The 13,297-nt window shown below is 39.6% G+C and overlaps 1 protein-coding gene across 1 annotated transcript in view; it reads right to left on the minus strand.

The window, feature by feature from the left end:
- The window catches only part of LOC109933340 (pleckstrin homology domain-containing family G member 4B-like), a 177,200-nt gene that overhangs the window by 67,262 nt on the left and 96,641 nt on the right, over positions 1-13,297 (minus strand). Inside the window, exon 4 of the mRNA XM_048608477.1 lies at positions 817-1,014. Coding sequence (XP_048464434.1) covers positions 817-1,014 — 198 coding nt within the window. The remainder of the gene's footprint in view (positions 1-816; positions 1,015-13,297) is intronic.

The following is a 13,297-nucleotide window of genomic DNA, read 5'->3' on the forward strand; positions in this document are numbered from 1 at the left end:
GAGACAGAGGCATTTTTAGATATCATCTAAAGGGGTATGGAGAGAAAGTGGGAATATGGTATTGAGACAGCAGATCAGTCATGATCGTATTGAATGGCAGGATAGGCACAAAGGCTGAATGACCTAATAATACACGTAATTTCAATGTCTCTGTGATTCCCCACCTCAGGCTGCTTTTCCTGGAAGTCAGGTCAAACTGGTTTTAGTCACTAGTTTTGAATACTGCGGATTCCCAGTTCATAAAATTCAGTGTTTCCTTTGGGGTCAAAATGGGGAAGCTGCTGGGATCTTCCCAACAGCAGATAAACTCTCCTCTGAGGCCACACCTTGGCAGATACCTGGAGACAACCTCCCAGGGGTAAGCTGGGGTGACTATTATCACTTCCTATCATTCACCCTATCACTCACAGTGCTGTGGGGATCAGAAGGTCACAGCCAAAGCCAGGAGCAGTCCTGTGTCAGAGATTCCCCATTCACAATGACAGCCATTCTCTTTTTTTCAAAAGTTTGCTGAACTGCTCATAGGGCACTGCCATCTTTACGTGCCCTCGCACTCTCCCACCTTTATCAGCAGCATCCACCTCTCTTGGTGGAACTGACCCCAAATGCTGCAGGTTCTCTGAGGCTCATGCTTCAGGAACGCACCCACCATCCCAAGGTGGCCAGTTGGAAGCCAGCATTCCTCCTGGTGACACGTGTGGTCTCTTGTCCCCATATTGCCCAGTACCAGAGTCCCATAGCCTTTGGAAGATTCAGCTTCTAATGTGTCCTTGTTCTTACATTTGATGCTGACATTTTGACTGGGATGGAGAATACCTGGTAAACAAGCAGCTCCTGAATATAGCAAATCACTGTTGAGATCCAAAGAGCGTATCGTGAACTTCTTCTGCCGATGTTCTGATATGGAGGAGTCACTGGTCGTTAAACTTGTACCAGGAGATGGTAAGATTACCTCAGCTCTTTGACTCAATGGGACCGGAGCATCTGGCTGAATCCTAGCCTCTTTATTAATGTCTGTTGGAGAAGGAGAAAGGAATGCATTGGTTATTCTGCTGAGGGAGGTGATGGCATACTCATCATGTTACTGGACTAGCAATCAAGAGGCCCAAACGAATGTTCTGAATACATGGATTCAAATCCTACTATGGCAGATAGTGAAATTTGAACACATCAGAAATTAAATGCTAGTTTAATGGTGACCATGTAATCCATGGTGAATTGTAAAATTCTACCTGTTTCTTTAATGCCCTTCAGGGAAGGAATTCTGCCTGGTGAGGCTTATAGGTGACTCCAGAGCCACAGCAATGCTCAACTGTCCTCTGAAATGCCTAGAAAACCATCCAGTTCAAGGGCAATTAGGAATGGGCGACAAATGTAAGCCTTGTCAGCAACACCTATATTCCATGCAAGAAAATAAACACGATGCCCCTGGCTTTATGGATAACCAGATTTTCTTAAAATAGGAAACAGTAAAAAAGTATTATCTTCCCTAAAAGTACAACATTTACCAGTGGAAACACAACAGATCCTAGCTACAGCACAGATGTCAAATAGAATGTAAAATTAATGTTGCCTACATAAGCTTCACTTGGAGGGACACCATCACTGATGAAGAAGTGCTAGAGAGGACATTGTGCCCTGCCAGAGTGGCAGTGGGATGGACACCATTCAATGGAAAAAAAATTAGAGTTAAGATGGATGCTCCAGAGCAGAACACCCCCTGGGTTGCAGCATTGTCTTGTGCATAATCAAAAGAACAAAGTCTCAGTTTTGGACTATGATGGTCGAGGTGATGGGCCTTTTCCTTGAGCCATTATAGTGGTTAATGTCACTAAGCAACATGCTTGGCCATTTCAAAGGCCACTTCGACACAATCATATTTAGGCTTGCCAACTCAGACAGAACTTGCTCTTTAAGGATTCATAATATAACCTTGCAAGGGTCCTCTTGTGGTGCAGTGGTGGTGTCCGAGAGGCCCAGGTTCAAGTCCCACTGCCTTTGGAGGTGTGTAACAACATTTCTGAACAGGGTGAATTTGAAAAATAGGTTAATTTTTTTAAAAAGAAACCTTGTGTCTCTGACAGCTCTGCCTAGTTGAGTTGTTGCCTACTTCCATCATTAAAGTAAAAATAAGTTTCAAAAAAATTAAGTCACACAATTTTGCTTAATTTTCAAAGGATCTGTGAACTGAGTCTTCAGTTCTTGGAAACTCCACAGCAAGCGGAGTGGGACTGAAATCATTAGGAGTAAAAATTGCAGCTTTCCCAATTGCTGAGAGATATTATTCTGGATCACAAAATGCAGGAGGATCCCCTGAGGGTGATTTCTCTCAGATGTGGACAGAAAGCTAGCTGTTGCAGATTGACTTTAATATAAGGAAAATCGGGTCAGGCCATCAGTAATTGATAGCCACTCACTTAGTCTGGCCTATATGGAGGCAACTTCACGGCACTTAAATTCATTTTAAGAACCAATACAAGGGTCTTCCCTTCAGATTTCTACCTATTTGATACCAATGCAAAGCATGACTATTAACAAAGAAAGATTTGATCAGGCTTGTTTTGAATGCTTCTCATAGTTTAACAACTTGCTAGCACTCTGTTTCGACTCGCATATGAAGAAAATGTACTTCAGTGAGGTCTAAGAGAATAGCCAGCAACATTAGAAACCAAATATGACTGTTAGCTGAAGGGAAGATAAATGGAAGGAAATTGAAAAAAAGTATTTCATAGTCAATATTTTGAACATATGTAAAGTGAGTTATAACAATATAATAAACATTTGAGACTGCTGGTTCTGGAGAATAACCTATTTGTTCAACATAATTTAATTTACAACATGCTCATGCATTATTTAAGTAGCATCCATCTGTCATGTATTCTGCACACACACACCAGGGTCTAATGGTTTATCTTCTGATCCTCAAGATTCAATCTGATTAAAGCAAAACATTTGTTGCTAAATCTGTTATCGCCTATCAGGATTCTTAAATTAAACTTCATTTGCAAAGAGGAGAATAAGGTCACTTCTAAAACTTATTCATCCACCAGGCTCAAGACCAATTGTGCAAATAAACACCAAAGCAACACAAACTCATTCAGTTCAAATTACACACTTTTGGGTTCAAATCATTCATAAGGTTTTGCCTGCCTTAGCTATTAATTCCTGCATCCTATTCTTCTATCCTGAGAACCAATTTGACCCTATTTGAATTTACATTTAATTTATTTAATTACATTTAAAAGGAAGGGAGCTCGAAATGAAATCTGGATCCAACATGACAAGGTAAAGCCTTGCCTGGATTGAAACAGATTATTAAAATAAACTGGAATAAGCTGTTAAAAAAAAACCCACAAACCAATAATTCAGGCTTTTGTCGATTATTCAGGCGTGTAAAGGAGAGGAAGTGTCTCTGAGAAAACATTTTCCAGGGATTTATGACAAGATATAGAGAGATGTAGCATCCATCTGTAATGTATTCTGCATGCACACATACCAGTGTCCAATGGTTTATATTCTGCTCCTCAAGATCCTGCATTTCATACAGATTTGAGATTTTTACGCTTTTATGTCATTAGTGTTATTGTTAGCTGTGAATACATTTAGGAAAATTCAACAATCCGGCTTAATTCAGCCCTATTAAAGTTTTGAGCTGAACAGATTGGTTTGCTTCACATAGTATTAAAGTACTGTTGACCCTCACTTTTTATTACATTTTGACAATTCACTTTTGATAGTTTTTTTTTTAATTTCCTGGTTGCTATAAGCTCACTGGTAATTTCCTTATTTGCTGAGTTGTTTGCAATGAATGTGAAACTAAAGTGAAACAATCATGTACAAGTGTCATACAAAAATTTGTGCACAAAAAATGTAATGTCCAACTTCAACGCTTGAAGTATGAAGGACAAAAATACGTGGCTGCTGCTTGATTTTTGTATATACCATAGAATTAGGATTTCTGCACTATGCATCTGTATAGCATTCTAACTATCAGAAGACACAACAGTGAGGCCTTTCCCACTCAAACACAATGCACAATGCTGTATGCAGGTCTATTGCAATAGCAAAATATTATGATGTGCTGTGTTGTCTGCTAAATTCCTGCTGTTTTAGAATCTTTTACTGCTTTAAAGACACTATACAGCTGAAAGCTATTGCTGCTGTCCTTTACTAAGCAACATATCCACTAGTGAGCATGTGGGGGCAGAATGAAGATCTGATGATGCAAATATGAAAGTGTAACGTCTAGCACATGACTGTCTGTCACATCTAGAAGGCGCTAAGTATTATGAATGTAAGGCAACCTGTAATAAAAAAAATGAAGCAAGACATGCAATGTAATCTGTCCAGGAGTCTTAAATTTACAATGAAGAAATTTACAGTCATTCATACATATCTGGATGTCAATGTTGATCGATTGATTTATTGTCATGTGTACCAAAGTACAGTGAAAAGCTTTGTTTACGAGCAGTACAGACAGATCATAGTAAGCAAGGACGTAAAGATCAAAATGACTTAGACAGAGGTACAGGTTATGTTGCAGAGGGTGAGAACATAAGAAGCGGCTTTAAAGGGATAGACTGTAAATGCACCAATACATCCCAACTGTACTCCTGTCAGCAAGGGAGATTTGTTATTACTTTTAGAAGAACACACAGGTCCAAATGTATTCATGGCAGCAGATGTTGAGGAGCAGCAGATGTTGCTTAACTTTTGCTCTTGTAGTTTAGGATATTACCTGACTTGTTCAATGGATTGCTGTTATGTATCACGCACTGAGTTTACAATATTGTCATGTTTATAGCAATCTACAAAGAGTCTGACGACCTGAAATGTTAATTTTTAAAAATAAATGCAGTCTCGGCAAAAACTAGTCGCAATTTGTACATCAATCTTGAAGTTTTCTGTTATGGGTGGGCATGCGCTTTAGATCTGACTGTAACTTGAGGATATGTTTATTCCCAGCATTATTTAAATGTACCTTTCAGATCTCCACACTCTTAAAAGTGTACTGCTTTAGCTTTTATTAGGAAGGAATTTAAAACAAAACTGCAGAAAACTGTGTTGTTGTTTTGCATGTTTGGTTTCAATAAGAAGTGGCTGTTCCAACATCTCTCACATTCCCTTTTTCGGGTGTCGACAGATCTGCTGTGCCATTTTCTGTACTTATTAGAAGGAGAATATTTCTTGTCTGATAATTCCCCACTAAACATGTCCAGCCTCCATTTTCTCATAACTTTACTCTCGTTTTCTTCCTCAATAACTTCATGGTCATTGGTCCACTGAATTTCCCTCTGTTGTTTCATCCATAATTCAAGAGGCCACTGAAAATTTAATGGAACTCTGTCCAAAATCAATGGAATGCCTCCCTCCCCTGAACTCATGAACGACATAAACATCCACTTCCATCAAATAATCTGAAGACTTTAAAAATCAATGCTTTGTATCAGCTAAACATTTCTTGATTTACTTTGTACTCACTTCTTCTCTTTCTTGCAGTGAAACTTTGGCAGTTGTCTAATGAATTACAGGGCGGGAGTGTATGGAGCTGCGACAACGAACAGGGATTGCAAATTATGTTTTCAAATTATTGTTTATCTTTGTTTTTGTTTTGTAAATAAGGTTTGTTTTTGGGGTGGGGAAGGGAGAGCGAGGAAAAGCAGTCCGTAGTATACTGACTGCAGACAGACCACTGCAGTGAAGTTTTAATATTTTATTTATAAAGTGCCTTTACATGATACTGTACAGTAAAATATGAACCTTGAAAACGCAAGTTTAAAAAATATCAAAATAATGTATTTTGCCACTCTTAACAACCGTGCGATGGAATTTAAATTTACTTTAGCAACAGTTGCAATGGACACAGGTTTGTCTGTTTTTTGTCAAATTTGGACTATATATTTTTGTACTATGTTTATGCACAGACAGAGAGTACCAATTATTTCTAGAATTGTTTATTAAAAAAAACAAAGAAAAGAAAAATAATGTTGGTGCAGGCTCGGAGGGCCGCAGGGCCTGTTCCTGTGCTATATTGTTCTTTGCTTTTTGATCAACCTTGATGCAACATGCAGGAAGCAAATTCGAACAGGAAGAGAACAGCAACAAATGAAAAGGGAAGTCAACCCGCCTCACAGGCCAACAGGTGGTGGTGACAGACCTACCTGGAGCAAGTTTTGCTTCAATCTTTGGGCTGATATCGGAGCTTTAAGGCTGCCATGGATTGCATGCGTAGGCCTGGAGCATATGTGGGCACAGTGCAGTGGATAGAAGAGCAAAGAGGCCATGACAATAGGTGAAGTCATGAATTGGCAAGGGTGCAGTGTGGGTGGGGAAGGGAAAGATTAACGGACTGTGAGGGATTATAGCCTAACTGCTCTTAATACAACCATAACCGAATCCCTAAACCCTGAGACGAGTTGTTAATTAGCCAGGCCTGGTACTCAGCAACCCCAGCTTTTCCAGGGGCAGTGGGCTTGTGTCTAGCGCACAACAGACTTCTCCCTCTCTGTCTCTCCAACGTCATCCCTACCCGACACAGCCACCCCAATGAAAATTTGGGCTGTTTTTCCCAAGGTGCAGAGTTTGGAGAACTCTGACTTGGCAGAGGAAACTGGGAAACAAAGAAGTCCAAGCCACTGAATAAATATATAGTTTTATATAAGGAAAGGATCTAGGGGTTTTTTTTGCTCTTATGTTTCTCCCGATATGAGAGAATAACCACCACCACCGAGAATGGTTGGGAAATGATAGCTTGAGTCCACTGTTGCTGTTCACACATTATTGCATCTTCAGACAGTGGAAAATGAGCGAAAAGGCCACAATTTAGACAACCTTTCCCCCATTCTCTGCATAAAAGTAACTGGCAGTTCCAAGTGATCTCTCGTCAATCATGTTTCCAATAACGCTCTGCTCTTGTTATTAAAACATGCTTCAAAATCTATCTCTGCCACAATGTAGATGTTGTCAATGGTTTCATACAGTACTGATTGTGTAAACAAATAACATTTGCTATTACTGCACTATGACCAAATACAAACAGGCTTTTGTGACTGACGAGAAGGAAAGTTTTAATATAAAGCTGCCAGAAATTGGGAGTGGTGGACTGGGACATATTATTGACAAGGTTGTCGCACTGTAAAAAATAAGGTGGAGTTTATAGTCACAGGATTATGTTTATGAGTCAACTCCACAAATTACTAATTGAGTAGCTATTGAGCAATAAAGTTGAGTTGCACAGAGACAAAACTAAAAATGAAAGATAAATTTTAGTTTGTTAAACTTAACCCGAGCTTAGCTTAGTAATTAATAATTAACATTCATTTTTGTTTAAGATCCTTTGTTGATAATATGGGGCTTCTGCCAAATTCAGGCAAAGTGTTTCATACTTGGAGCCTTTTTACTACCTCATTCCAAACTGTTATTTAGATTAGGCCTGCCTCAGCAATTTGAGTTTGGAGATAAGTCTTTGAATCTGGGACAGTCTTACAGATGGCTGTAGACTGGAGTGTACTACCTGTCTGGCTGAGGGAAGCACTGTTAAATGGAAGAGAAAAAGTAACCTTCCCCACCTTGAAAAAATTGCTACAAATCTAATCAACTTAATAAAACAAAGAACTGCTGAAGATCTGAAACAAAAATAGGTACTGCTGGAGCAATTCAGCAGGTCTGATAGCATCTATGCTGGAGGATGGATGTGGGAGGGTGGATTCCTTGCTTGCTTAAATTAGCTTTACCCCCATATTCCAGTACAATTTGGGTGAGAAGTGTCAAATCCATGCATAGTTTGGGGTATCTATAACATAGGCAAGTTCCACACAGAACCTTCAGCTTCATGTTTTTCCTGATCTTTTGTACAGAGTCAAATATAATTTGCCTGAAACAACCTCAGACCACACAATGCTGGCTACGTCACCAGGTCAACATTCTGAAAGTCTGCTCATTGTGCTAATTTGGGAAGGCTTTCCAAATTGCCTTCAATTGTTTGGGCAAGTTAATAGCAGCTGGAAGACTGAACACACTTATTAAAAATCCTCATTAGTGTTGATGAACCTATTCTCATTTGGATTTTAAAAACAAGTACAGCATGTTATCATACATAAATACATTGAGGAACAGTTTAATGGAAAATAAAATAAATAGGTGCAATTTACTGCATTGTCGGATTGTGTTAGCGCAAGATGTTTTGTTCATGATTATGTAGACGTATTTTAGCAATAACTTAAATTTATCCTAACTGGGTCACGTCTAAACACATTTTGGATGGGATTAAGAAATTGCACTAAAAACAGAATCTCTACCCCAGAATGATGAAATCCAACTGTTGCCTTGGCTCATGAAATTATTGCAAGCAACCTTCCTTTTACTGTAATGGAGCTGATTCTGTCTTCTTTGCAAAATACTTTGCAAGATTGCAAAACTTAACCCTAAGGTAATAATATATTACTCATGTATCAGAGACCCTGAGTAACATCCCTCATAGTCCATGCAATTATCATCATTTTGTCCACCTGCTTTGGACACGCTCCAGTGCCAGGAGTTGAAATGTATCTCTTATCCTTATTTCACAAGACTCCAGGACATGACCTCTGTCATTGAATCCATCTTTCTATGGTCTGAGATGAAGGGCTGCTACAGCTTCACTGTGCCATGCATTTATCATCATCAAAGGCACCAGATTTACACTGCAGAATAAAACTGTCAGTGGCGAGTACTCTTTCATCTGGCAAAATTGATTGTGATGTAAGTAAGACTGATGATCATGGATCTGAGGGCAGGGATGATGAAATAGCTTCACTCAGAAAAAATCGTCAGTGGCTGGAATGCAAACCAAAAATGTACAGCATTGAAAAGCAGCCACTGAAATGAAAGAGCCGCGCTTCTGATGTACTTTGTCTTAGGACATGCTCATTGCTGCTGTACATACACAATGAAAATATGTGAATGAATTACTTAAATATTTCTGAAATATCTGGTCTGTAGTAGATTTTGGTGGACCCACTCCTTTAATGTTTCCTGACAACCCAACATCATTAACTAACTCTAAATTATCACCAAATGTGCTGCATTTGTTGATTCATTTAAGGGAAAGAGGGACAAATACCTGAAGGAGAAAGGAAAAGTGGAACACGCTGAAACGTTTAAATGAGGAGAGATGGGAGGAAACCCTTTGGAGCATTAGCACCAGCAAAGAGCTGCTGGGCCAAATGGCCTGTTTCTGTATTGTACACAGAGTAGAGATTTTTGCAGTTATATTACGTGTTGGATCAGTACTGAAATATTCTTCACTTTGCAAAGTGTCTTGTGTAAATGCTGGATATCCTGCCTTACTTGCATTCTTTGGCTTGTGTGCAGCCACATAATAAGTGTGTATTTACCTATAGAATAACAGCCACAGGAGTGTGGCAGGATTCTTAAGTCTTATCTATCAGAACAATTTTGGCAATCACGGAATGGTTTGAAATTTCTAATAATAGAATTAGAGCTGACTACCCTAAACGCAAATACTTATTAACAACTGGAAATTGTATCTTTTTAAACATAATGGGTACAGAGTTCTGTTTTCTTTCATAACCATGGTACCAACTATGCAATTCTTCATTGCTCCAAAATGGTTTTGGTATGAGACAGGTATCAAAAAGTATAACTGGAGCAGAAGTCAATGACTAATGGTGGGCCTCGTCCGAGTAGTAATGTGATGCTCACTATCCTCTCAGCACTTTTATAGCTGCTCCCAGAGATCCTGAATACTTCACATTCCTCCTTGCTTGTCATTGAGGTTTGGAAACATCTGCAATGTGATTAAAATGATCGCACAACTTCCAAAAATACACAATCATTCTCTGCAGGTTCACTCTCCTGAGACCTCTGTATTCCTCAAGCTGTGGAGAAGTAGCTGAATTTAGCTACAATGATATGTGACATTAATATCCCTAAGGCAGAAGGAGGACTTTGGCCAGGGTTCCTGCCATGTAATATTATCCAATGACCCAAATGAGATGTGTATATACTTGGCATTACTGCTGAGAACATGTATGGAATGCCTCCCACGGTTCAATAGCTTGTTTGTACTCCTCGACTAGATGTATAAGTGTAATGGAAAGCTATTGATTTCCATGGAACCTGACCATAATCTCCCCTGTGGTCATTACTTTCATTTGTGGGGCAGAAAACCAACTGAGTTTATTAGAATTATCGCAGCTATTCATATCTTGGAAAATGCTAAAATAATATTGTGATAGGGTCAATGTTACAACATTATAAAACATTGCTTTGACATTCGATAATGTTATATGAAAGGACAAGCTGCCAACAAACAGGCTCTTTATGCAACAGTTCTGTTTTGACAGCAGAACCTATATGAGATTGATTCAAGCATGGTTGAGATTGACTAAAAGTTGAAACCTAGAAGGAACTTTGTGCATTTGTCATTCTAAACTGCAGTCTCAACTTGTAGCAGCCTGAAGCTTTTGTCTGAAGAGTTGGATCACAGCCAAATGGGAAGAGCAATGGGGTGTTGGCTGGATGTTGCCATTGTAGACTATGGTAGTTTGTTATTAAATAATGCATGTGAGGCTAAGTTAATAGCCTAAGGCTTGGGTGTTTGATGCAACCATGTTCACTACAATCTTCCTTTAGATATCACTGTAGCTCTGCTGTGATTTTAGAAAGTTTAAGGCAGCTTTAGAAGTGTTGAAACATTTACTAAAGTCTGAGGTAGGCTTAACCGTCTATGAATTTGCATGAAAGTGTTTTCAACAAAACCGTTGAAGGATGGAAGATTAATTCATTGCTTGATGACAGCACTGAGGAGTAGAACAAGCGAACTATTTATCTAATTTGTACCTGGAGTATTCCTAGTTTGTGCAAGGATGTTACATCAAGCAACATTCTACATTGTTAATTATACTTACAATGCACTTTTAACCCATGCTCTGAAGAGCTTGTTCTGATTACTCACGTGTTTTAATACTCTGTTCTTTTATTTTAAATCTTTGTGTTTCTACAACTTGCTTTAATTTTGTGTCAGTTTTATTCATGTAGTTTCATCCACTGACAAAGGGTTTAACTGTATGAAGATTTCAACAGGGTGAATTCAACAGTTGCTCCATGGCTGGGGGAGTGGGAGAGATGGGAGTGGGTTTGTAAAATAAAGTAGTGGCTTGTCCTCTGCTTTCCAACCCAGCCCTGACCTGTCACCATTTTAATGAGGTAAGAAAGCTATCAGGCAGCTCACTCACCCTCCTCCCCCCAAAGTAAATGTACAGATTAGGCCCCGATTACATCACTCACACCCAATCTATACTTGCAGTGGGGTGGGAGAATAATCATGTCTCTTACATTAAGGCAAATATAAACGAGAAGAATATATCCAGGTCTCCTTTTCCTTCTGATCATATCCTGAGCTCTCTTCCTACTACTTCCCAGAATCTAGTCGACTGCATTTGCTGCTCACAATGTGGTCTCCTCTACACTGGGGAAACGAAGCATAGACTGCTTCGCAGAACATCTGCATTCTGCCCACAAAAAAGACCCTGAGCTTCCAATTGCCTGCCACTTTAACACCCTGACCAACATCTCTGTCTCAAGCTTGCTGCAGTGCTCCAGCAAAGCTCAGTAGCAGCTAGAAAAACAAGACCTCATTTTCCACATGTGGACCCTGCAGCCCTCCAGGCTCAATATCGAGTTCAATAATCTTAGGGCCTGAACGCTCCCATGTCCTAGACCCCTACCCCACACACCAGGCCTTGTTAGTCACATGAGTTAACGTTTCGGGTGCGGTGACCCGAAACGTTACCTCTGTTTTTTCCTTCACAGATGCTGCCAGACCTGCTGAGCTTTTCCAGAAATTTTGTTTTTGTTCCTGATTTACAGCATCCGCAGTTCCTTCGGTTCGTGTTAATCACATAGCCTGCCATTACACACTACCTATTGTTAGCCACTAACAGTCCTCATTCACAGCTATTCACCCTCCTAGCCAGATCGTTATCAATTCACTTGTCTGTCCAACTGTTTTTCTCTCTCTCTGGGCTCTATCCCCACCTATCGTTTACTCCTTACTCCCGCCCCACACCCTATTTTCTGTATTTAAACCAACATTTTCCTAGCTACCATCAGTTCTGAGGAAGGGTCACCAGACCCAAAACATTGACTCTGATTTCTCTTCACGGATGCTGCCAGACCTGCTGAGCTTTTCCAGCAACTTCTGTTTTTGTCCATGACTACTAGGATAATTCCCGGGGGTGGAGGGGTAGGGTTGCAAAAAGAAGGTTGCAGGTTTACAGGGAAAGAGTGGGACAAATTGTAGCTCTTTCAAAGAGTTGGCAGACTTCATGGGGCCTAATGATTATGTGGCTCTTCTCACATAACTTTCAGCATAACTTTAGATGCTCAACAGAAATTCCATTGATGTCTAAGTTACAGCAACAGAGTAACAGTCCCATGGAAAGTCATCCCGATCAGGACTTTTATTCTTCACGTCAACCATAATTAGCATAAAAGGCAAAAAGGAAAATCATGCATATTCTCATAAATAATCTAAAATTAATTGAGTAAATTGATATATTAGAATTGCTAGATTTAAAACAGTAGCTGATATCTTCTGAATTAATGAATTGCAAAATATGGACACTATTACTCCAACATTCAGGATTTTATGTAACACAAAACTATTTAGAGTTTTGAAAAATATGAATATCCCAGGACATTGTGGGAAGTTAGGGGTGAAATTGCAGGGCCCCTGACAGAAATATCTGTATTATCTATAACAATGGGTGAGGTGCTAGAGGACGGGAGGGTGGGTAATGTTGTGCCTTTATTTAAAAAAAGGCCATAAGGAGAAGCCTGGGAACAACAGACCTGTGAGCCTGACATCGGTGGTGGGTAAGTTGTTGGAAGTGATTCTGAAAGTTAGGATTTACATGCATTTGGAGAGGCAAGGGATGATTAGGAATGATCAACGTGGTTTTGCATCAGGGAAATCGTGTCTCACAAACTTGATTGAGTTTTTTGAGGAGGTAAGCAAAAAGATTGATAAAAGCACAGCAGTAAACATTATTTACTTATTTAGTAAAGCCCTCACTAATTAGTAAAGTTAGATTACATGGGATTTAGGGTGAGCTTGCCAATTGGATACAAAATTGGCTTTACAGTGGGAAACAGAAGGTGGTGGTGGAAGGTTGTTTTTCAGACTGGAGGCCTGTGACCAGCAGTCTTCCACAGGAATGGGTACCGGGTCCACTTTTGTTTGTCATTTATATAAATGATTTGGATGAGAATATAGGAAGCATAGTTAGTAAGT

Source organism: Rhincodon typus, chromosome 19 (genome assembly GCF_021869965.1).
Source record: "Rhincodon typus isolate 14 chromosome 19, sRhiTyp1.1, whole genome shotgun sequence".
In the NCBI taxonomy this organism is placed as follows: Eukaryota; Metazoa; Chordata; class Chondrichthyes; order Orectolobiformes; family Rhincodontidae; genus Rhincodon; species Rhincodon typus.